This window comes from Staurois parvus, unplaced genomic scaffold (assembly GCF_062004578.1).
Source record: "Staurois parvus isolate SC_StPar_1 unplaced genomic scaffold, SC_StPar_1.0 ptg000020l, whole genome shotgun sequence".
NCBI classification, from domain to species: domain Eukaryota; kingdom Metazoa; phylum Chordata; class Amphibia; order Anura; family Ranidae; genus Staurois; species Staurois parvus.
In genome coordinates, this window is record NW_028317816.1 from 13,821,880 (window position 1) to 13,845,940 (window position 24,061).

A 24,061-nucleotide genomic window follows, 5' to 3' on the forward strand; every position below is an offset into this window, starting at 1 on the left:
CCCTGCTCCCCAAAAGGTGCCAAATGTGGCAGTGGAGGGGAAGAGGGGGGAGACAGATAAGTGGAGCTTCCACTTTTGGGTGGAACTCTGCTTTAAGCACTTCTTACAAATGATCTGGCGCAGCACTGCATTTTATGCATCAAGTGGAACCATGAAAATACTGAGATGTGCTCCCTCTGGCAGGAATTTATTGTTGTGTTTCATTAGGAGATTTCTTATAATTCCTGTTCCAGCGACTACTTAAGTATCACAGAATATATTGGGGAATCTACCATATAGGGAATACAGACAGCAGTGAAATAAATAAATAAAACTCATATGATCTAACCCAGGGGTCCTAAAACTTTTTAAACAGGGGGCCAGTTCACAGACACACAGTTGGGGGGGCCGGACTATAGTTTGAAAATTATATGAACAAATTCCTATGGACACCGCACATATCTTATTTGTAGTGCAAAAAAAAAAAACAGGAAAAAACAATACAATATTTAAAATGCACTGTACACTGTAATGCACTGGACACTGCAATGCATTGTACACTGTAACGCACTTGGCAACTCCATGCACTGTACACTAATGTACTGGACACGCCATGCACTGTACACTGTAACGCAGTGGATACCACCATGCACTGTACACTAACGCAGTGGATACCACCATGCACTGTACACCGCCATGCACTGTACTCTGTGACAAGCTGGACACCACAATGCATTGTACACTGTAACGCACTGGACACCACCATGCACTGTACTCTGGGACGCAGTAAACACCACCATGCACTGTACTCTGGGACGAACTGGACACAGCCATGCACTGTACACTGTAACGCAGTAAACACCACCATGCACTGTACTCTGGGACGAACTGGACACCGCCATGCACAGTACACTGTAACGCAGTGGACACCGCCATGCACTGTACACTGTAACGCAGTGGACACCGCCATGCACTGTACACTGTAACGCAGTGTACACCGCCATGCACTGTACACTGTAACGCAGTGTACACCGCCATGCACTGTACACTGTAACGCAGTGTACACCGCCATGCACTGTACACTGTAAGGCGCTGGACACCGCCATGCGCTGTGCTCTGTACCGCACTGACACTGCAATGCATTGTACACTGTAACACACTTGGCACCGCCATGCACTGTACACTGTAACGAACTGGACACCGCAATGAATTGTACTGTAATACACTTGGCACCGCCATGCACTGTACACTGTAAGGTGCTGGACACCGCCATGCGCTGTACCGCACTGACACCACAATGCACTGTACACCATAATGCACTGCAATGCAATGGACACCGCCATGCGCTGTATTCTGTAACACACTGACACCGTAGTGCACTGGACACCGCAATGCACTGTAAGTCTGTGTGTATGGCCGGCTTAACACTTTACATTTCTCTTCTCACTTTCTGTCCTGGTGAGAACAGTCACTAAGGCTGGTCATACATTAGATTTTCTTGTACAAGTTTCCTTTAGGATTTACCAAGACCATATAATACGAATTCAAACTGAAACACTTTCAACTTGTATGCAATCAGACAGGCCCTTGCACTACATAATTGAAGGTAAATCTAAAGGAAATTTAATAATAAATTGTATAATGTATGAGCAGCCCAAGACAAAAATCCTTTTCCCAGTAAGAAAAACCTAAATTCTGTATTCCTAACAAATATATAAAAAAAACAAACAAAAAAAAAATTACAAGTTCATTACAAGCATTTCTGAATGCATTGGAAATGGAACAACCACAACAGTCTCTAGCACATATTAACATGAGGTATTACACTGCCTAAATTGATAATCACTCAAGAATGTAACCTTCATTGGTGACATCAACGCACACATCTCTCTCAATACACCAAGGGCACAGGCGAAACACTGCATGAGAACTTGCTTTTGTCAGCAATTTGTATCCTAAGTAACAATGGTAATTGAGATGAGCACGATAATCTCATGATATATAGCTCTGCCACTTTCCTGTAGAAGACATTTAATAAAATATGCAACAATGGAAAAGCAATTCCACAACCACAAATTCAGGATATGGGGCACTGGACCAGGAAGGTCCGGTACGGATGAGCACAATAGCAACAAACACACCACTAACAACTCAAGGCTCAGCTACTCAAACAGTCACAAGATGATAAACGGGTGGATACATAAAAAACCATAAAAAATTAAGGTTGTCCCTGATATCTGAATAAGAGGGCGAGTGGTGATTTGTGTGCTCACAGAATATACCTAAAAAGGTAATATAGCAAAGGAATCCCTTTCAACGCAGAAGCATGTAACACAGCTTTGAAAAAAAAAGTAAAGTGCACCACACACGTAACAATCTTTGTACAACCAACTTTAGTTCTACCAAAACTCTGTGTCCAATCAGGCAGGCCCTTACACTTCACATACTCCTCTGCAAAGTGGAACCAGCATTGTCCTGCTGTGACCCACGGCTCAGGTGTTGCACCACCACCTTGGTTGAGTGCTTCTTCAGGTTCAGAGAGCTCGCCCGCGATAATGTGAGCCAGCCCCATCCACCAATCGCTCTGTATTGTACGTCTGCAGTCTTCTGGTATATGTGATGTCAGTCTCCTGGAAGGCTTTGGGAGCAAGGACATCATTCTCACCTAAGCGGGAATGGTGGTGGTGGTGGTGGAGCTGGAGTTAAAGTATAACTAAAGGCAAAACTTTTTTTTTTGTTTTGGATAGCCTGGAGGGGGATTAGGACATCTTTCAGTTTTTATTGCTGTATGTGTCCCCATTAAGGAAATTCACCCTCTCTATTTGTCCTGTTTACCATTATTGAAAGTAAAAGTAAAAGAAAGTTCAAAATTTTGGGTTGTCCCCAGAAAAGTAATAACAGGGGAAATCTTCCAATGGGGACACTAGTTCTGGTGACCTGGGGATCCCCAAAGAATTCCCTCAATTTGCAAAAAAAGTTTTGCCTATAGTTCTACTTTAAAAATAAAGGTAAATAAAAAGTAACCAAAAAAAAAAAAACCACAAGCAACTGTCGGTGTGATCAGTACCAGTGCTGGAATAGTGAAACTGCACCCAGGAGTATCACTTTAACCACCTCCTGCCCGCCATATAAGGAAATGATGGGTGGGCGGTGGTTCTTTCGTTCTGGGAGGAGTTAATATGACATCTTTCTGCTCTAACTGCGCATGCGCGCCCCCGGCAATCGGTGGTGCTCTGTGTCCCAGGGACACAGCGCATCACCAATCATAGAAAAGAGCCAATGACAAAGGCTCTGTCATGTAATCAGCTGTGTCCAATCACAGCTGATCACGTGCAAACAGGAATGCCGATTATCGGCAGTCCTCTCCTCACGCTGACAGCACTTGAGGAAAGAAGAGCCGTTAATCGGCATTCCTCAGAGAGGACATCTACACTGATTATCAGGGCACTGATGATCAGTGTAGCTCCATAAGTGCCCATCAATGCCACCTGTAAGTGCCCATCAATGCCACATATCAGTGCACATCAATGCTACATACCAGTGCCCATCAGAGCTGCCTTTCAGTGCCAACTATCAGTGCCACCTATCAGTGCCATATAGAAGTGCCTTTCAGTGCCCATTAGTGATGCCTGTCAATGCCCATCAGTGCCACCTATCAGTGCCCATCCCTGCAGTCTCATTAGCGCACATCAGTGAAGGAGAAAAATTACTTTTACAATTTTTTTAAATTTTTACAAAATTTTATAACAGAAACTAAGAAAAAACTTTTTTTTTCAAAATGTTCAGTCTTTATTAGTTTGTTTAGCAAAAATAAAAAACCCAGTGGTGATTAAATACCACCAAAAGAAATTTCTGTCTAAAAAAAAAAATAATAAAAAATTTTGTTTGGCCACAGCGTTGCATGACTGTGCAATTCTCATTCAAAGTGTGTCAGCGCGGAAAGCTGAAAATTAGCCTGGACAGGAAGGGGGTAAAAATGCCTGGTAGGCAAGTGGTTAAACCTGCAGCACTTTACTCTCAATGGAGTAAAACTTAAAAGGAGGGCAAAGTGGCAATGACTTTGTCTTTGTCATTGCCACGACACTCAGTTATACTCAAACAGTGCTACCTTGCACCCAGCATCAAAATGTGGTGTTACATTGTAGTGAGGTGTGTCACCATTTAGAAATATTTCTCTTGAATCAAGACACTACAAGGGATCAGTTTCTGACAGCTTACGTGATGCAGTGCATCATGCAGCCCAAAGAGGAGTGGCTGCTATTGGAATAAAAGTCAATAACCATGCCCACTGTAGAGTGGGGAGGCAGAAAAGAATTAGGTGGACTGCTGCACAAAGTATGTCCTTTGAGAAAGCATTCTATACTTCAATTTTTACAGAAATGAGGGATGTGAAAGACTATCTGAAATTTTATTTAAAGTTCTGTGATTCTTGGAATTCCTATCTACAAACTAAAAAAATGTTACCTGGTTGAAATTTGAAATTTTAATTTCTTTTGGCAACTTTAGAAAATCATAGCTGGCTGCAGATTTTAATGGCAATAGATTCTTTTTCTGATAGGCATTTTTCCTTTTTTCAAGAGCGTAGAAAAAACAAAGGAAGCATGTCGCAACTCCCAGGTTGAAAAAAAAAGGAAATGCATTCTTTAATAATTAAAAAATACAAAATTTACACACACACCTAAAAAAAGTTAAAGGTTTTTTTAATCAGAGTATAGCATCAAGTCAATTAAACTCCTGGGGTATTGATCTGGTCAGTTAAGTAGCAGGGGGGGTTGTTAATCAGTTTCAGCTGCTTTGGTGTTAATAAAATTAACAACAGGTGCACTAGATGGGCAACAATGAGATGATCCCCAAAACAAGAATGATTTTACAGGTGGAGGCTACTGATATTTTTTTTCCTACTCATCTTTTCTGACTGTTTTTCACTAGTTTTACATTTGGCTAGGGTCAGTTTCACTACTGGTAGTATGAGGCGATACCTGGACCCTACAAAGGTTGCACAGGCAGTCCAACTCCTCCAGGATGGCACATCAATATGTGCCATTGCCAGAAGGTTTGTGATATCTCCCAGCACAGTCTCAAGAACATGGAGAAGATTCCAGGAGACAGGCAGTTACTCTAGGAGAGCTGGACAGGCCCATGGAAGGTCCTTAACAAATCAGCAGGATCGGTATCTGCTCCTTTGTGCAAAGAGAAACAGGATGAGCACTGCCAGAGCCCTACAAAATGACCTCTACCAGGCCACTGATGTGAATATCTTTGACCAAACAATCAGAAACAGACTTCATGAAGGTGGCCTGAGGGCTCAACATCCTCTAGTGGGCCCTAAGCTCACTGCCCAGCACCACAGAGCTCAATTGGCATTTGCCATTGAACACCAGAATTGGCAGGTCCATCACTAGCGCCCTGTGCTTCTCAGATGGAGCAGGTTCACCCTAAGCACGTTACAGGCAGCATAACTTTCTCCACACCCTTTTCACGTCTATCACATCGCTCAGCATGACTGTTTTGGTGGTGGGTCAGTGATGGTCTGGATAGGCATAACCATGGAGGGACGCACAGACCTCTACAGGCTAGACAGGGAAACCCTGGCTGCCATTAGGTAAAGGGATGAAATCCTTGGTCCCATTGTCAGACCCTACACTGGTGCAGTGAGTCCTGGGTTCCTCCTGGTGCACAACAATGCCCAGCCTCATGTGGCAAGAGTATGCAGGCAGTTCCTGGAGGCCGAAGGAATTGATACCATTAAATGGCCCCCATACTCATCTGACCTAAATACAATAGAACACATCTCTGGGATATCATGTTTTTCGGTCTATCCAATGTCGCCAGGTTGCACCTCAGACTGTCCAGGAGCTCACTGATGCCCTGGTCCCGATCTGGGAGGAAATACCCCAGGACACCATTCGTATTCTCATTAGGAGCATGCCCCGATGTTGTCAGGCATGCATACAAGCACGTGGGGGCCACACAAACTACTGAGTACCATTTTGAGTTGCTGCAATAAAATTTCAGCAAAATGAACTAGCCTGCTGCATCATTTTTTCACCTTGATTTTAGGGGTGTCTTTAAATTCAGTCCTCTGTAGGTTTATAATTTTCATTTCCATCAAATGATGGGGCATCCTTATGTTCCTAACATACTACCCAGTCCATATCGGTATATTTATCCTCTAGCATGATATTTTATCCCCATTGAGATGTGATTTCAGGGTGTTCCTTTAATTTTTTGGAGGCGTGTGTGTGTAATATACACACACACACACACACACACACACACACACACACATATTTTATTAATTTAAGTATTATTATATTTTTTTTCCCTTTCAAACAAAACCGGAGGACTAGGTAAAAGGAAAATAAATTGCATTTCAAGAATCTGTGATAACTGAACACAATAGTACTACTGCCTAGCAACAGCACATTTATACTCGAGAAATATACAACACAGATAAAAGCAATTCAAATGAATGTTCAAGCGCAAAAGGTTGTGGTAAACATTACAATACTATACTTCATTCTTTTGCAGATCTCAAGCACTGTATGGTACACTGAAGAAAAAAAAAAATCAAACCTTGGTTTGCAGAAAATAATAAAGGGACTGTCCCAAGAAAGAAACAGAAACTATTAAGGGGATCAAAGATTTGTACCGGTTGCATATGTTTGTGAAAACAAGTTTCAAGCCCTAGACTTTAATGTTCATCCATCACGCATGGCTCCTTTATTAACAGTCCGCTAGCAACTATATTGCATTGCAGTGTATAGGGCATAAATGTTCAATGCCATTTTTTTTTAAGTCACACACATCAGTCCTTCACACTCTGTGCTGCACAGAGATGTGGGCACAAAGATCAGATTAAAATTGAATTATAGTACAGTGGGTATATAAAAAAATCACCCCCCTTTAAAATAATCACATTGTGTTGCTTTGCAGGCTGAAATGAAGACAGGCACAGTTTTTGTTCTATGCAACTTAAAACATCCAAGTGAAAGATATAACACCAACATGCCAAAAATTTTATTTGTAAAAAATTAAAAAAAAAAACACAGAATCACCGAGTAGGAAAAAGGATCACCCCCTCCTAAAAATGGATCGTAAACTAAAGAAGAAGATGAAGAAGGAGGAAGAAGAAGAAGAAGAAGAAGGGGGAAGGAAGGGGAGGAGTAGGAGGAAGAGGAGGAGGAGGAAGAGGAGGAGGAGGAAGAGGAGGAGGAGGAGGAGGAGGAAGAAGAATAATTCCAGTAGGGCAAAAAGTGTCCCTGCAGAGAGCTCTGCTATTTCTTTGACAGTTCCTTGACATTTATAGCAGTTGCAACAATGTATCTATTTGTTTCCAAATAAAAACATCTGTATCCTAAATGGATACAAATAGATACATTGTTGCAACCACTATAAATGTCAAAGAACTGTCAAAGAAATAGCGGAGCTCTCTGCAGGGACACTTTTTGCCGGCTGTAGACGGGATGAAAATCGGAGGATTTTTTTTACCGTTCCTGGTAACGTCGGCCGCTTGAACGACCGATTTTTCTTTTTTTTAAAGAAAAATCGGCCGGTTTTCTCCCTATCTATGGCCTGCATTAGTGTAACTGAATAAGCTAAAGTTAAAAGTTGATTAGCTACCATGCACAGCTGCACCAGACTTTACACTCTCCAGTTTTAGTAAAACTGCATCCACGGTGCTTACCAATCCCTACAACCTGAATGGCTGATAAGACTGCACTTTATACTACCTTGTCATTTAACCATACTTATCTAACAAGTTATTTTCTTTTTTTCAGTATGTATGCTTTTATAATAACTTCATAATACCAGAATATAGAGCAGTACAGGAAAGACAAACACGATCATGTATTATGCGCTAAAAATTCAAATGTAAGCACAGTATATTGCTAGACGTTGATAGACATCACATGTTTCTGTTGCAGTTTACAGAGCAAGACAATTGGCCAGTTAGTCTGCCATCCTGACCAGGATGGTCCTTTCCAATTCCTGGGCTGTGGATTGTTCCTGAATACATCCACAGCTGCTCAGATCACTATGTTCATATGCCATGCATGGCTTGCAACACTGTAGTTTGACCTTTACAAGCTACTGTTCACACCTATTTTAGGTTAATTCAGCTGGAGGAACTCCAGTACTTGTCTGGTGGAAAACTACACACCTTCTTTGTTACCTTAATAATTAAAGCATTAAATTGTTTTTATTTTTTTTCAGTCCCAACTACATGAGACAAATTAAAAGAATCAATCGTGTAAAGAAAATCACTATTCCACTCTCCATAATGAGTCTAGCTGTATCCATATACAAGTGTACCTAAACCAAAATACAAAAATGTAATGTAACAGTTTACCTGTTTACCAGTTCCTGTATGTAGTGCCAACTTTTTAGGCTTTTTTCTCCTTTTATTTTTACTAATGATTCTGACAGTAACATACAGGGGTTAGAAAAAAAAAACCCAGAAACACAGCATGATTTGCAGATGTTTAAGTAACGAAATGGGGTTTATTTACTAAAGCTGGAGTGTGCAAAATCAGGCTCACTTCTGCATAAAAACCAATCATCGTCTAACCTCAGCTTGTTCAATTAAGCTTTGGCAATAAAACCTGGAAGCTGATTGGTTTCTCTGCAGAAGTGAGCCTGTGCACTCTCCAGCTTTAATAAATAAACCCCACTGTGTCAAATTGGAAGCAGAAGTTAAGTAACATTCCTTTGCTTTTGCTGTGTGATGAGACACCTAGCTAACAGGTGGGAAGCCTCGCTTTCGTCATTCACTGCGTGTGCTGCTAGTAAAACGGAGTCGTGTCAGAGCTTACTGAGCTTCAAAAGAGGGCAAATTGTTGGTGCCCGCTCAGCTGGTGCCTCTGTGACTAAAGTTGACAATTTATTTGCCATGCCAAAAGACAAAGGACATTATGCAGACCCAGAATAGGCCTCATATGTGCAATGCTGCTCCTATATGTGAGTTTAGGAGCTTTTGGATTTCTTACTAAAACTGGAGAGTGCAAAATCTAGTGCAACTCTGCAGAGAAACCAATAAGCTATCAGGTTTTATTGCGAAAGCTTAAAGGGGGGGTTCCAAAAGCAGAATATAATCGTTTACCAATACCTACAAAATTGAATGGGGTTGGTCTAGGAAGCATTGAGTCTCCGAAAATATTATTTAGATCCCATTCTACTCGTTGCTGGTGTGCAGTGGGAAGGGAGCAGTGACAATGTGTCACATACAGCATGTCATGCGGTTTGCCTTTTTTTTTTTGAAAATGTCAGAGTGACATTTCATCTTTAATACTATACACTGCATTAAAAAAAGGAAAACAAAAAAGTGTTGGACAGCCTACTTTTTTCAGCATAGTGGTGTGAACTGAATTCAGACTCAAAACAATTGCCTTGTCTAAGCATTGGGCAAAGCTACCTAGTGCAGCCCAAAGCATATAGTGTTATTGAATCCTAAATATTTCAATTTAGTTTAACGGTAACCTTTACTAAGAAAACAGGCTGCCACTTCTGACCTCCTGAAAATGCTAGCTGTCTTACAATTGTACTGATCTAGTGGCTTTCAAGAAGAACTCCAGTCAAAATTTTTCGCCTAGTTTTACATAAGGTTAGAGCCCTATCCAAACTGCTGCCTGTGACCCTTAAAGGAAATCTGCTCTCATCATTTCTCCTAGTGACCACTGTCGTAGAGACAGAAAATCCATAATTTTACAGTGATCACCAGTAGCAAAAATATTTTGGGACATCATTGCTGGTGGCAGCTGTCAAACATTTATTTTTTTTGGAGCAGATTTCCACTGACTCTTCACTATGCTTCTGGGACAGAAAGTTAAGGGAAATCTTCCCAATGGAGATGCGCGCAGTAATAAAAACACAACATAGGTTCTAAGCCTTGTGACCACTAGGCATAAAAAAAAAAAAAAAAAAAGTACTGACTATCCTAGAGCAAGTAAGCAGATCAAAAACCTTCTTTTCAGCATACGTTATGGTCACGGACTGCAAAAGCATTAAAACTAGTGGTGCACCGAAATGAAAATTCTGGTGCCGAAACAGAAAATTCAAAATGCACTTGGCCAAAAACACAGTTTTAAAAAAAATGAATATATATTTTTGGAAAAAAATATTTTTTGGATAAAAAAAAAAACATTACATACACCAATTATTTTGTAAAATATGAAAGAGGATGTTACGGCTAGTAAATAGATACCCAACACGTCACGCTTTAAAACTGCACACTCTCGTGAAATGGCGTGAGTCTGCAGCACTTAAAAATCTATATGGGTGATGCTTTAAAAATGTCTACAGGTTAGCAGTGTAAAGTTACAGAGGAGGTCGAGTGCGAGATTTATTGCTCTGACATTCATGGCGATACCGCATGACTGTGGTTTGAACACCATTTACATATGTGGGCATGGCCTATGTATGCGTTCAACACTAACTACAAGCACGGGGGCACTTTAAACTTTATATTATTTAAGGTTTTGGGTTTTTTTGCACTGTCCCTTTAAAACATTTTTTAATCACTTTTATCACAAGAAATGCTTGCATTCCTTGTGATAGAAATAATTAGTGACAGGTCCTCTTTATGAAGAGATATGGGGTCAATAAGACACATCTCTCCTCTGCAATGTAAAGCATTGGATGAACAAAAAAAAAAAAAAAAAGCATTAATCTAGTGCTTTAAAAAAAAAATGGCCGGAACCGGAAGTGACAGTGCTACGGTCCTCCAAGGGCATAGAGATGAATGGAGGCCATCTTTCCTTCACTCATCTCTCTGCCCAGCGCCGGGATCACTCAATGGTTTCTCAGGTAAGGCTGAGAACTACTGAGCAGCGGCCGTTGGCAGGGTTTTTTCGGCACCTGTATCGGTGATTATTTTTTTCATTTCAGCCAACGGCTGAAAGCGGTATTTTCGGCTGAAAAGTTCCGGCCACCTAAATTTCGGTGCATCCCTAATTAAAATAGTCAGAAAACTAGCATTTGGAATCAGAAATCAAAAAGGAGTCAGAAATGGAATCTATCAATTTGCTTAAAGCTGAACTCCAGGGAAAGTAATAATCCTCTCTTACAATAGGACTGCCATACGCACCAAAGATTAAATGCTTGTTTACATTTAGGGGACCAGCAGAAGCAGTTTAGGGGTCCTTTCACATGAACGTTGTCAAAACAAATTAAAACTCAATCCTTTTACATTTCACATCCACATCAGTGTTCATCCTTGTTTAACGTGTGTGTATTTTTTTTCTTTTTTAAGAAAAAAAAAGTCATAGGTGGACAAAAGCAAAAAAAAAAAAAAGGTTTCTTGCATCAAAAACAGATGTAAACAGACATCTGTTAACATCTGCAAAACCAGAAAAGGATGTAAACTTTTTCATTATTTTTGCGGATTTAGAATCAGATATAAGCTTCCATTTACATCTCACAAACATACATTGCGTTCTGAAAAACTGAAAGACGATCCAAACTTCATGACAATGTGAAAGGACCCATATTTACGAGATCCTCCGAGCTGAAAAAGAGGTCCTTGCCGCTGCTCTTCCAGCGGTCAGATGCACATGTACTCACCAAGACCGATGCAGGGCCCACAGCATGCATTGTAAGTGAAGACACCAAGGAACAGTCCACCGACGTAAGCTCTGTGGTGCTCCCAAATGAAGAAAAAAAAAAAAAAACACCAGGGGAGGTCTGCTTCCAACATGTGACACTTTCGACGTGCTCAAAGAATTTCTTATGAGCTTCAGAAGCAGATATTAAATGTGCTGATTTTTTTCAACACAAAAATTACTTGCATGCTTGTACTATTGTAGATTACAAGACAGCAATGTACATAAACAGGTTATGTAAAAAATGTTGCCTGGCAGTTTGTACCCTCTATCTTCCTTCAGATTGAGAGCTGCAGTCTCTGAAAGCAGCTTATTTTTGCTGGGTAAATCACAAAATGTACATCAATGCAGTGGCCCTTCCTACTGGCTCCCGCTGATGGGGACTCCCGTGTGCAAATGGACACACACGTATCCATATCATGGTGACATCACAAACCACGAGTGGTGCTCATGATGTGGCACATAAGGAGAGGGGACTGAGGGAAGGAGTTGCGGCTGCAGTCTCACAAGGTGTGGAAGGGGGCAACACATACTCCTATATTCACCTGGTGGTCTAGACTAATGACAGGACTGGGGATAACCTTAGTATGGGCAAGAAGGTTGATTTTTCAAAATTCTGCTATGGTTAAAATTAAACTTAATGCAAAACCTTTTTTAGTTTTGGATAAAGTGGAGGCAGATTAGAACCATTGTCAATTTTATTTTCTTTGCAGTGTCCCCATTAGGGAGATTCACGTTCTCTACTTGTGCTGTTTACCATCATCAGTAAAAGAAAAACCCAAATTTTGGATTGTCCCCAGAACAGGAATAGTAGAGATATCTTCTAATGGGGACACTTGTTCTGGTGACCCTGGTAACACTTTAGATAGATTTCCTCTCACTTCCTGTTTTGACTATAGAGTAGGAAGTGAAGGAAACTCTACTCAGGTGCCCCCTTAGCAAGCTGCTTACTGTGGGGGCACTTGACAGGAAAGAGGTGCCAGGAGCACCAGCGGGGGACCCGAGAGGAGGGGAATTAGGGCTGCTCTCAGAGCAAAACCACTACACAGAGCCGATAAGTATGACATGTTTGTAAAAGCAGATTCCTTTTTTAAAATAAAAATCACTTTAAGCTTTAACTATTAGAAAGCATTTGATGTAACTTGGCCTTTCAAGTTTCTGTTAAGAATGGGGGCATTGTACAGAAGAGGAGAATTAGGATCATCTATTCGCCTGAACGTGGGTAAGAGACTACCATAATAACATTATTTATTACATTGTATTTATGGGTGTATTATAGGAGATACAGACACCAATTGTGCAGTTGATGTATTTTCTTTAAACTTTTTTCAGCTATGTGCCGCAGTCGCTGGTAGTTAACATTTAGGTGCAATTTTTATGCTTTTTGCCATGTTCCGGTACAGTTCTGTGCAGCTAAAAAAATACAGTATGTTCTAATTTTTTTTTCTCTGTACTGGAAACTGACTGCACTGGTGTGAACTAGGGCTACTAGAATACATGGAAAACACTGTGCATGCATTTTTGATGCAGAAAAAAAAAAAAAAAAAAACTCACTGTACTGTATTTGGTGTGAACCAGCCCTTAATGGAAACCTTTGGGGGAATGGACTGGATACCTAATTATTCAGGTGTCTCAAGGTACAGTGATTTCAGATCAGAATATGTATGTAGGTAACCATGGGACCAGGTGAGATTGTGTATAATGTGCATTGCATAATTTATTATTTAACCAGAAACCATGCAAATCTGTGGCAAACCAAGTGTCAAATTCTCTTTCTGCTGGTGCCTCTACACTCGCCCTGCAGGGCATGCCTTTTGCCATCCAGTACATTATATATATCTCACAGAAGCGAGTACACCCCTCACATTTTTGTAAATATTTTATTCTATCTTTTCAACACTGAAGAAATGACACTTTGCTACAATGTGAAGTAGTGAGTGTACAGCTTGTATAACAGTGTAAATTTGCTGTCCCCACAAAATAACTCAACACACAGCCATTAATGTCTAAACCACTGGCAACAAAAGTGAGTACACCCCTAAGTGAAAATGTCCAAATTGGGCCCAAAGTGTCAATATTTTATGTGGCCACCGTTATTTTAATGCACTGCCTTAACCCTCTTGGGCATGGTGTTCACCAGAGCTTCACAGGTTGTCACTGGAGTCCTCTTCCACTCCTCCATGATGATATCACGGATCTGGAGGATGTTAGGGACCTTGTGCTCCTCCACCTTCAGTTTGAAGATACCCCACAGATACTCAATAGGGTTTAGGTCTGGAGACATGCTTGGCCAGTCCATCACCTTTACCCTCCTTCTTTAGCAGGGCAGTGGTCGTCTTGGAGGTGCATTTGGTGTCGTTATGTTGGATTACTGCCCTGCAGCCCAGTCTCCGAAGAGAGGGGATCATGCTCTGCTTCTGTATGTCACAGTACATGTTGGCATTCATGGTTCCCTCACTGAATTGTAGCTCCTCAGGGCAACAGCACTCATGCAGCCCCAGACCATGACACTCCCACCACCATGCTTGACTGTAGGCAAGACACACTTGTCTTTGTACTCCTCACCTGGTTCATCTTTAGAAGAGGCTTTCTTCTGGGACAACAGCCATGCAGACCAATTTGATGCAGTATGCGGCGTATGGTCTGAGCACTGACAGGCTGACCCCCCCACCCCTTCAACCTCTGCAGCAATGCTGGCAGCACTCATACATCTATTTCCCAAAGACAACCTCTGGATATAAAGCTGAGCACGTGCACTCAACTTCTTTGGTCAACCATGGCGAGGCATTTCCTGTTAAACCGCTATATGGTCTTGGCCACACTGCTGCAGCTCAGATTCAGGGTCTTGGTAATCTTCTTATAGCCTAGGTCATCTTCGTGTAGAGCAGTGTTTCTCAATTCCAGTGCTCATGGACCCCCAACAGGTCATGTTTTCAGGATTTCCATTATTTTGCACAGGTGATTTGATCAGTTTCACTGCCTTAGTAATTACCACAGTTGTTTCATCTGAGGGAAATCCTGAAAACATGACCTGTTGGGGGTCCATGAGGACTGGAGTTGAGAAACACTGGTGTACAGCAACAATTTTTTTTTCATTTCCTCAGAGAGTTCTTTGCCATGAGGTGTCATGTTGAACTTCCTGTGACCAGTATGAGTGAGAGGAAGGGAGGGAAAATGGCTAAATAGGCCCAATTAGAACATTTTCACTTAGGGGTGTACTCACTTTTGTTGCCAGCGGTTTAGACAATAATGGCTGTGTGTTGAGGTATTTTGAGGGCACAGCAAATTTACACTGTTATACAAGTTGTACACTCACTACTTTACACTGTAGCAAAGTGCCATTTCTTCAGTGTTGTCACATGAAAAGATAAAATATTTACAAAAATATGAGGGGTGTACTCACTTCTGATATATATATATATATATATATATATTTGTTTTATGTTGTAGAAATAGCCTTAAATACACTCCTGAAGAAACAATTTATTTACAAGAAATTAGTTGATAGAGATGTCCCTTCCACTACCACATTAGCCCAGTTGAAATTTATACCATAAATATACTGAGTCTTTGTAAAGAAAAAAACAAAACAAAAAACACATTTCTATGAGCAGTCTGGTGTAACCATAACTGTCCATTATATATACAGGTGTGCTTCCTGTATAGTAGTGCATATTGGCTGCACTTCTCTGCTAATCTAGGATTCTGGAGTGACTGAATTTTTTTTTACTAAGCACATGTTAAACAAGGAAAGGCAGAAGAGGTAGAATCTGCATATGTAATACAACGATGATATTGTGGTACAGAAATTTGCAAAGATGGAAAAGTCATAAGTGGCTTTCAGAATACTGCAATATTATGGAAAGTCGCAAATAGTTTTCAGGAAAATACTGCAATAATTCAATATTTACTCACTAAAAGCACGCCACAGTTTATGTTTAAAGTGGAAGTAAAGGCAAAACCTAACTAACTCTAAACCTACTCTCAGCCCCATTCTAAGCCGAAGTAAAACAAATCACTAAACTTATCTGTTCTGCAGATGCTCTGGTCCGGTCTCCAGCTGCGCCTTCTGTGTGCAGGAGACAGCAATGTCTGGACATCACCCATACCGTTACGATGGGGTTTCAGTTGTCGGCTGCCTCTCCTACACATGCAAGCCATCACTTACAGCTTTGCATGGGACTAGACCGGAGTTGCTGCAGAAGAGGTAAGTACAGGTGAAACTCAAAAAACTAGAATATTGTGCAAAAGTTCATTTATTTCAGTAATGCAACTTAAAAGGTGAAATATATGAGATAGACTCATTACATGCAAAGCAATAGTTCAAGCCGTGATTTGTCATAATTGTGATGATTATGGCTTACAGCTCATGAAAACCCCAAATCCACAATCTCAGAAAATTAGAATATTACATGCAATCAATAAAACAAGGATTGTACATAGAACAATATCGACCTCTGAAAAGTATAAGCATGCATATGTACTCAGTATTTGGTTTGGGCCCCTTTTGCAGCAATTACTGTCTCAATGCGGTGTGGCATGGAAGCTATCAGCCTGTGGCTCTGCTGAGGTGTTATGGAAGACCAGGATGCTTCAATAGCGGCCTTCAACTCTTCTGCATTGTTCGGTCTCATCTTTCTCTTGGCAATGCCCCATAGATTCTCTATGAGGTTCAGGTCAGACGAGTTTGCTGCCAATCAAGCACAGTAATCCCACGGTCATTGAACCAGGTTTTGGTGTTTTTGGCAGTGTGGGCAGGTGCCAAGTCCTGCTGGAAAATGAAGTCAGCATCCCCATAAAGCTCGTCTGCGGAAGGAAGCATGAAGTGCTCCAAAATCTCCTGGTAGACGGTTGCGTTGACCCTGGACTTAATGAAGCACAGTGGACCAACACCAGCAGATGACATGGCTCCCCAAATCAACAGACTGTGGAAACTTCACACTGGACTTCAAGCATCTTGCAGTGTGTGCCTCTCCATTCTTCCTCCATACTCTGGGTCCTTGGTTTCCAAATGAGATGCAAAAGTTGTTCTCATCAGAAAAGAGGACTTTGGACCAGAACAGACCAGGTCTGTTTTTCTTTAGCCCAGGTAAGATGCTTCGAATATGGAATACGACATTTGAAGCCCATGTCCAGGATCCGTCTGTATGTGGTGGCTCTTGATGCACTGACTCCAGCCTCAGTCTACTCTGTGTGAAAGTCCCCAACACTTTTGAATGGCCTTTTCCTGACAATCCTCTCCAGGCTGCGGTCATCCCTGCTGCTTGCGCACCTTTTTCTTCCACAGTTTTCCCTTCCACATAACTTTCTATTAATGTGCTTTGATACAGCACTTTGGAAACATCCAACTTCTTTTGCAATTACCTTTTGAGGCTTTTCCTCCTTATGGAGGGTGTCAACGATGGTTTTTTGCACAACTGTCAGGTCAGCAGTCTTTCCCGATTGTGATTCCTACTGAACCAGACTGAGAGACCAGTTAAAGGCTCAGGAACCCTTTACAGGTGTTATGACTTAATTAGCTGATTAGAGTGGGACACTGAGTCTAGAATATTGCACCTTTTCACAATATTCTAATTTTCTGAGATTGTGGATTTGGGGTTTTCATGAGCTGTAAACCATAATCATCACAATTATGACAAATTACAGCTTGAGTCTATCTTATATATTAGTTTCACCTTTTAAGTTGTATTACTGAAATAAATGAACTTTTGCATGATATTCTAATTTTTCAAGTTTCACCTGTATAGTGATATTTTTTCCCTTACAGGGCTAGATAGATTATGCCTAGAATGTGGCTGAGAGTAGGTTTAGAGTTAGTTGGGTATTGCCTTTACTTCCACTTTAAGATTAGGGTCACACCTATGCAGTTTGCATTTGATCTGTTTCTGCAGTGCGTTTTTGTACATGCAATTTTTATGCATTTTTTTTACCTGCTGCTGGGTAGATTAAAACAAAAAAAAAAAATGTCAAAAGCGCACAAAAAAATGCACTACATGCTTTTCTGCAGCATCTCTACTGAAGTCTATAGAAACAAAAACGCAACATTTTGCGTTTAAAAAAGTCCCTGACCCTTTCCAAAAAAGCACTGGGTGAAAACGCGGAGATGTGAACCTGTCCCATAGGAAATCATGTTAAAATGGACTGATGTGCGTTTCTGGAAAACACATAGGTGTGAACCTAGACTTAAGACTACGTTCACCCTTTAGAAAAAAAATAAATGCATTTTGTTTTTGCAGATAAAAATATATATATATATTTTTTTATAGGACCCTACAAAACATTGCACACACAATCAGTAGATCACAGGTGTAATGTCAGGCTTCTGCAAACTCTTCCTACAGTTCTCTGCCCGTACCTCCGTACGAGCTTTCAGTTGGAGTTGGAGGAAGTATCAATAGACTGCAAGTGTACACATTACCATGCTTGTATTCCATTGAGAACTGCAAGTCAGTCTGCTGGACAGATCTGCTAATGAATCAATGACACAGCTATGCGGGTGAAGACCTGCACCAATTTTAAAAGCGACAGTGGAGGGGAGGAACCTTCACACACTCATGGGGCGAGGTGCTTAGCAAATGTGTTACACCCTAAATGTGGGTGTAACATGTAGCTAAAGATGGAGTTAACCTTTAGAACAAGGTTTAGTGAAAGCTGTGCTACTCAAATGAAGTACTCCTTCAAGGTAACAGATTTGTTGGGACAGAAACCCAAAAATATTAACAACAGATGAAGTGTATAGCAATAGTAAGAACATTCACATAAAAAATTATATCGTTCAGACCCCGATGTTGCCTTAAGTGTTTTAAAGTTCTGATTTTGAAGGAAAATATTTGCTACATTCAGCTTACTTCCTGTTTAGCACTGAAGGACATAACCTCTCATCAGCCTGATATCTCAGAAGTATAATGTAAATGTTCCTACCTGCACAGCAAATGTCAATAAAATGTAACTTGTGTTGAGATATGGAGCTCTTTCACATAAAGCTGCATGATCAGCTGCTTCCTTTTATAAACCAACTCTTAAAATTGTCCTCTAAAAATCTTAAGAAAACCTTACCAGCGCTGAATGTGGACACTTTATAGAGCTGTATTAAAATGTATCTGGAGACAATCATAAAGCAAGCCACACAGTGGTGCAAGAAACATTTTTTAATTCTGTATAAAAATACAAAATCTTACCCAAGAAAACAGAACAGTATTATGAATATCTCAGAAAATTGCAACTGTGGACAAATGAAGCAACATCTGGTTCCCAAACAACCTTTGCACACATTCATTGTTCACATTACAGTAGATGTAACCAAATGACATTAAGTTTGTTTCATTACTTTTCTTTCTTTCTTGCATTTCAGTTAAACTGATCTCTTACAGCCTCTTCCCATCTATATGTATACATTTCAGTAAGGGCTGCATGGCATTCCTAGATTGTAAGCTCCAAGGAGCAGGACTCTCCTATCCCTCCTGTATTGTTGCTATATTGTCTCCCTTTATATTGTAAAGCGCTGAGCAAACTGTTGGCGCTATATAAATCCTGTATAATAATAATAATGGCATTTCTCAGAGCAGGATTCCTAAGGTCAACTGCAGCAAATCATGACTGTGTTGACAGGCTTTGGACTAATATCAATGGCATCAGTTTTGGATGATTCTGAGATCATTCAGAATTCATTAACAAGTGCATCTGATCTGCTTCAAGTGGGTTTTATGTTCCTATAGACTTATATGGAAATACAAAACAAAAACTTTGGCACAGACCCTGATGTATGTAGAGAGAACCACTTATATTGTCATTTTGTAGCCTCTGTGAGAGACTGACTACATAGGAACACAGATGAAGGATGGAGAGAATAAGTGCCCCAACAAGGACCTCTGGAAAAAATATTGAAAATATTAAAATTATTTTGAAGCATTAAACCAGACTCTTTATCAAGGTCCATTGAGGAGAAAGCTGTGATAGATTGATCACGTGCCAACACTGATCCCCCAAAGAGAGGGCTCCTTCACACACTCTCTGCATTGATGTGCACAGATCAGTGCTAGACTCAATACTACGGTACACAAAAAACTTCAACAGTAAGCAGAAACTGGAGCTCAAATCTCTCTTGCTGCACTCAAAATGGAATCGTGCACTTGCTGAGGCGACGCCCTTGATAGATCGGGGAATCTTGATACTAGCAGAAAAAACAAAACAGGGCGCACTCTCCTCATGCATTAACCAAAAATGTGTTAAAAAGATCCAAAAACATACTAACAAGCCATAAAAGATGATAAAAACAGAGACAAGAAGTCAAAGGTGCCAATCGTGGACAGCATGCATCCTCAGGTAAAGTGCTAACGTGTTTCGGGAGTCAAACTCCCTTCCTCAGAGCAATAGATGAATATCTATCTTTTGCATCTTTTTAATACATTTTTGGTTATTGCGTTTATGCATGAGGAGACTGTGCCCTGTTTTGTTCTTTTCTACGAGCCCAGTTCACATCATAATACTGCAGACTGTATTTTTTACGTAGTTCAACACACTGTAATAGTGCATAGACTTGAATAAAGTGTAATTTTGTGACACTTCCATAAAGTTAAAAGAACAACAAAGTATTGTAACAATGCATATCCTCTACATAAAGGGCAAGCCCTTAAAGGCAAGGTTTCCCTTTGGAACATGTTCCACCCATATTTAGGATGGAACATTTAACATTGTCTAGCTCCTGCCCCTCCCTGTGACAACAGCACCCACTCTCACAATTTAGCAGTACAGCTGTGCAGGCCTTATTCACAGGAGTTCTGTGAATGAATGAACTACAAGTACCATCATCCATTGCAGCTGACGGTTTGTAGTTCTCAATGACCTGCGAGGATGCTGGCGAGTGCTCTTATAGTTCATTGATTCTTCCTGCAATTCAGTAATGGTCTGCCCATACAGAAGGTACAGGCAGACAGTGTACTGAGAGTCTGCAGGACCCTGGCACTTCACCAACGATATGCCTTTATAGGCTCCAGTGCACAAAAATAATAAATGCACATTTTACCTGCAAACATATGCATTTATTATTTTTTTCATAAAAGGTGAACTTATCCTTGAGACTTGAGTTCACATATGTGCTGGCTGGTTTGCAGTGCGATTGTAAAGCCCAGTCCGGTGCAATTTTGCTCGGTGGTTCAGGTGTGATGCCAATGTGAATTGTTAAAGTGTATGAGATTAGAGATCACACCTGAACTGGAGAGGACTCTTTTTCACATCGCACTATGGCCAACCTGCACATATGTGAATGGGCTCCAGAAAAGTATTTTGGTTCATGTCATGCAAATCGGTGTGGTTCAAAACGCATCCGAATTTGCATCTATGTTAAAACCAAGGTCATTGTTCTCATTTTGTTTCATTTCAGGATTATCGCATAAGATAACTTTGTTATATAGAGCAAAGGAATGGAAGAGGGGGTTAAAGGAGACCTTCACCCAAGAAAACTACAACCACCTGGCTACCCCCCCCCCCCCCCAATAAATAAATGTGAATACAACACTGCTCAAAACAATTAAAGGAACACTTTGAAAACACATCAGATCTCAATGTGAAAAAATATAATTCTGGATATCTATACCGATATGGACTGGATAATGTGTTAGGAATGTAAGGATGCCACATTGTTTGATGGAAATGAAAATTATCAGCATACAGAGGACTGAATTTAAATTCACCCCAAAAATCAAGGTGAAAAAATTATGCAGGCGGCTAGCCCATTTTACTGAAATATCATTGCAGCAACTCAAAATGATACTCAGTAGTTTGTATGGCCCCCATATGCTTGTATGTATGCCTGACAACGTCAGGGCATGCTCCTAGTAGGATGACAGATAGTGTCCTGGGGTATTTCCTCCCTGATCTGGACCAGGACATGACTGAGCTAATGAACAGTCTGAGCTGCAACCTGGCGGCATTGGAAGGACCAAAACATGATATCTCAGAGGTGTTCTATTGGCTTTAGGTCAGGCGAGCATGGGGCCATTCAATGGGATCAATTCCTTCATCCTCCAGGAAATGCCTGCATACTACACACGAGGTTGGGCATTGTCGTGCACCAGGAGGAACCCAGGACACACAGCACCAGTGTAGGGTCGGACAATGGGTCCAAGGATTTCATCCCGATACAGAATGGCAGTCAGGATGCCATTGTCTAGCCTGTAGAGGTCTGTATGTCCCTCCATGGATATGTCTCCCCAGACAATCACTGATCCACCACCAAAACAGTTATGCTGACCGATGTTACAGGCAGCATAACAGTCTTAATGGCTTCTCCAAACCCTTTCACATCTGTCATATGTGCTCAGGGTGAACCAGCTCTCCTAGAGTAACTGCCTGTCTCCTGGAATCTCCTCCATGCTCTTGAGACTGTGCAGGGAGATATCGCAAACCTTCTGGCAATTGCATGTATTGATGTGCCATCCTGGAGTTGGACTGTCTGTGCAACCTCTGTAGGGTCCATGTATCACCTCTTGCTACTGACCCTAGCTAAATGCAAAACTAGTAAAATGGAAGAAAAAAAAAAAGGGAGTAGGGAAAAATGTCAGTGGCCTCCAAATGTAAAACCATTCCTGCTTTGGGGGTCAATTCATTGTTGCCCATCTAGTGCACCTGTTATTTTCATTAATACCAAAGCAGCTGAAAATGATTAACCTCCTCTGCTACTAAACTGTTCAGATCAATATCCCATGGTTTTAACTGACTTGATGCTATACTGAATAAAAAGTGTTACTTTAAACCGTGTCAATTTTTCTTTATGGTTTCTGGCCTTTTCGTGCTGCACTTCCTTCTTTCTTAAGCAAAAAACAGGTAGCTTCCACTCCACACCTCTCAGTTTTACTGATGAGAGCATGTGCACCACATGATTCTGCACAGATGTAGCAAAGCCTTCAGCGCCCAGCAGAGATCTGCAGCACATCTAAGGACATGCAGTTTTCCAAAACACTGCAGATACAAAGATCCCAGACATGAGTGTTGTATGTGCAGATGTGCCACAGCTCTCTTCCAGGCCTAAAAGCCCCGTGGCACATCTGAATGGCATTCAAATATGTCAAGGGAGGGATGGGACAAAAATAATGGGGACTGAACAACGGAACTTTAACCATAACATGATAAAAATAATGTTCTTTAGCACAGAACAGACATTCCACATTAACCACTCGCTGTCTAGCCACTGCATATCAACGGACGGACGATGGCAGTCCAGGAACGGGTTGCTGTTCATAAACGGCACCCGCCGTTTTGGCCTGTGCGCGCTCCCTGGGAGCGCGCAGCACTGCGATCCTGTGCCCGCTGTGTCCTCTGGACACAGTGGAACACCGATCATCGTATGGGACCTCTGTGCGAGGTCCCAATCGTGATCACTGACTGGCCAATCAGTGATCACATGCAGAGTAGTAAACAAGATGTCACTTCTGACATCATTGCTTACTACGTGTGAAATCTGTGAATGATCACAGAGATCACATGGTACAGGGCTATTCACAACAGCCTTGTACCATGTGACAAGCTGTGACCAATCACAGCTCACACAGTATTTCTCAATAGCTGCAAGAATGCAGCCAGAGAGAAGGCGAAATTACTGCTTTTACAGCCTTTATGGGGGTAAAAGTAATTAGTGTGGAAAAAAAAAAATCTTCACCCCCCCCCCCAAGGAGTACAGTGTCACTATGGTGACACTGTACTGCTAGGGTGACAGTATGTCAAAAAAACAAATATAAAAAAAAGAAATGTAAACTTTTTTTTAAAAATTATAATTTTTGGGTAAACTAATTTGGGTTTTTTTTTTTTACTAAAAAGATAACTGAATAAATTTTGGCCAAGATTTATGATGAAATATTATTTGCAAAATTTTATAAGAAAAACTCGTTTTCAAAATGTTTGGACTTTTTCATTTATATAGCAAAAAAAAATTAAAATCCCAGTGGTGAATATATACCACCAAAATAAAGCTCTGTCTCAAAAAATGCTAAAAAAATTCATATGGGTACAGTGTTGCATGACTGCGCAATTGTCAGTGTGATAGCGCTGAAAGCTGAAAATTGGCCTGGACATGAAGGGGGGGTAAAGGTGTCTGGACTTGAAGTAGTTAATTATTCTACCAAAATGAGTGCATGCTGTAAACTGCCTCCAGCATTGTTTCTGTTTCTTCTTGCTGAAGCCCAGAGCCCCTGAACAGCAGTAAATCTTCAGGCTGTCAGCAGATCAGCCTCTACAAAGTTGGCACAGTGCCTAAATGTAAAGAGCAACTGAACATGTGCAGAGCAGGGTGAGAGTGTATTACTGGATTTTAAACAGTATAAGCACCTATTTTTACCCCCCACCCCCTTTTTTTTTTACATAGCAAATGGGCCTACCTGAAGTGATCTAGCAGGACTTTAAAGTAGTAGTAGATTTTAGCTTTGGCTAGAGTGCAGAGGGATTAGAATGTTTGTCAGTGTCTATTGCTATCTGTGACCCCACTAAGAAGA

The 24,061-nt window shown here is 41.0% G+C and overlaps 1 protein-coding gene across 4 annotated transcripts in view; it reads right to left on the minus strand.

Moving 5' to 3' along the window:
- Positions 1 to 24,061, minus strand: part of EZH2 (enhancer of zeste 2 polycomb repressive complex 2 subunit) — a 97,452-nt gene that overhangs the window by 70,364 nt on the left and 3,027 nt on the right. Inside the window, exon 1 of one of the 4 annotated variants that reach the window (XM_089687378.1) lies at positions 11,542 to 11,631. The exons of 2 other annotated variants lie outside the window; for them this stretch is intronic. In XM_089687378.1, coding sequence (XP_089543504.1) covers positions 11,542 to 11,567 — 26 coding nt within the window. In that variant the 5' untranslated portion in view covers positions 11,568 to 11,631. Of the gene's footprint in view, positions 1 to 11,541; positions 11,632 to 24,061 lie in introns of those variants that run through there. One more of the 4 variants, XM_089687395.1, reaches the window with a different exon arrangement.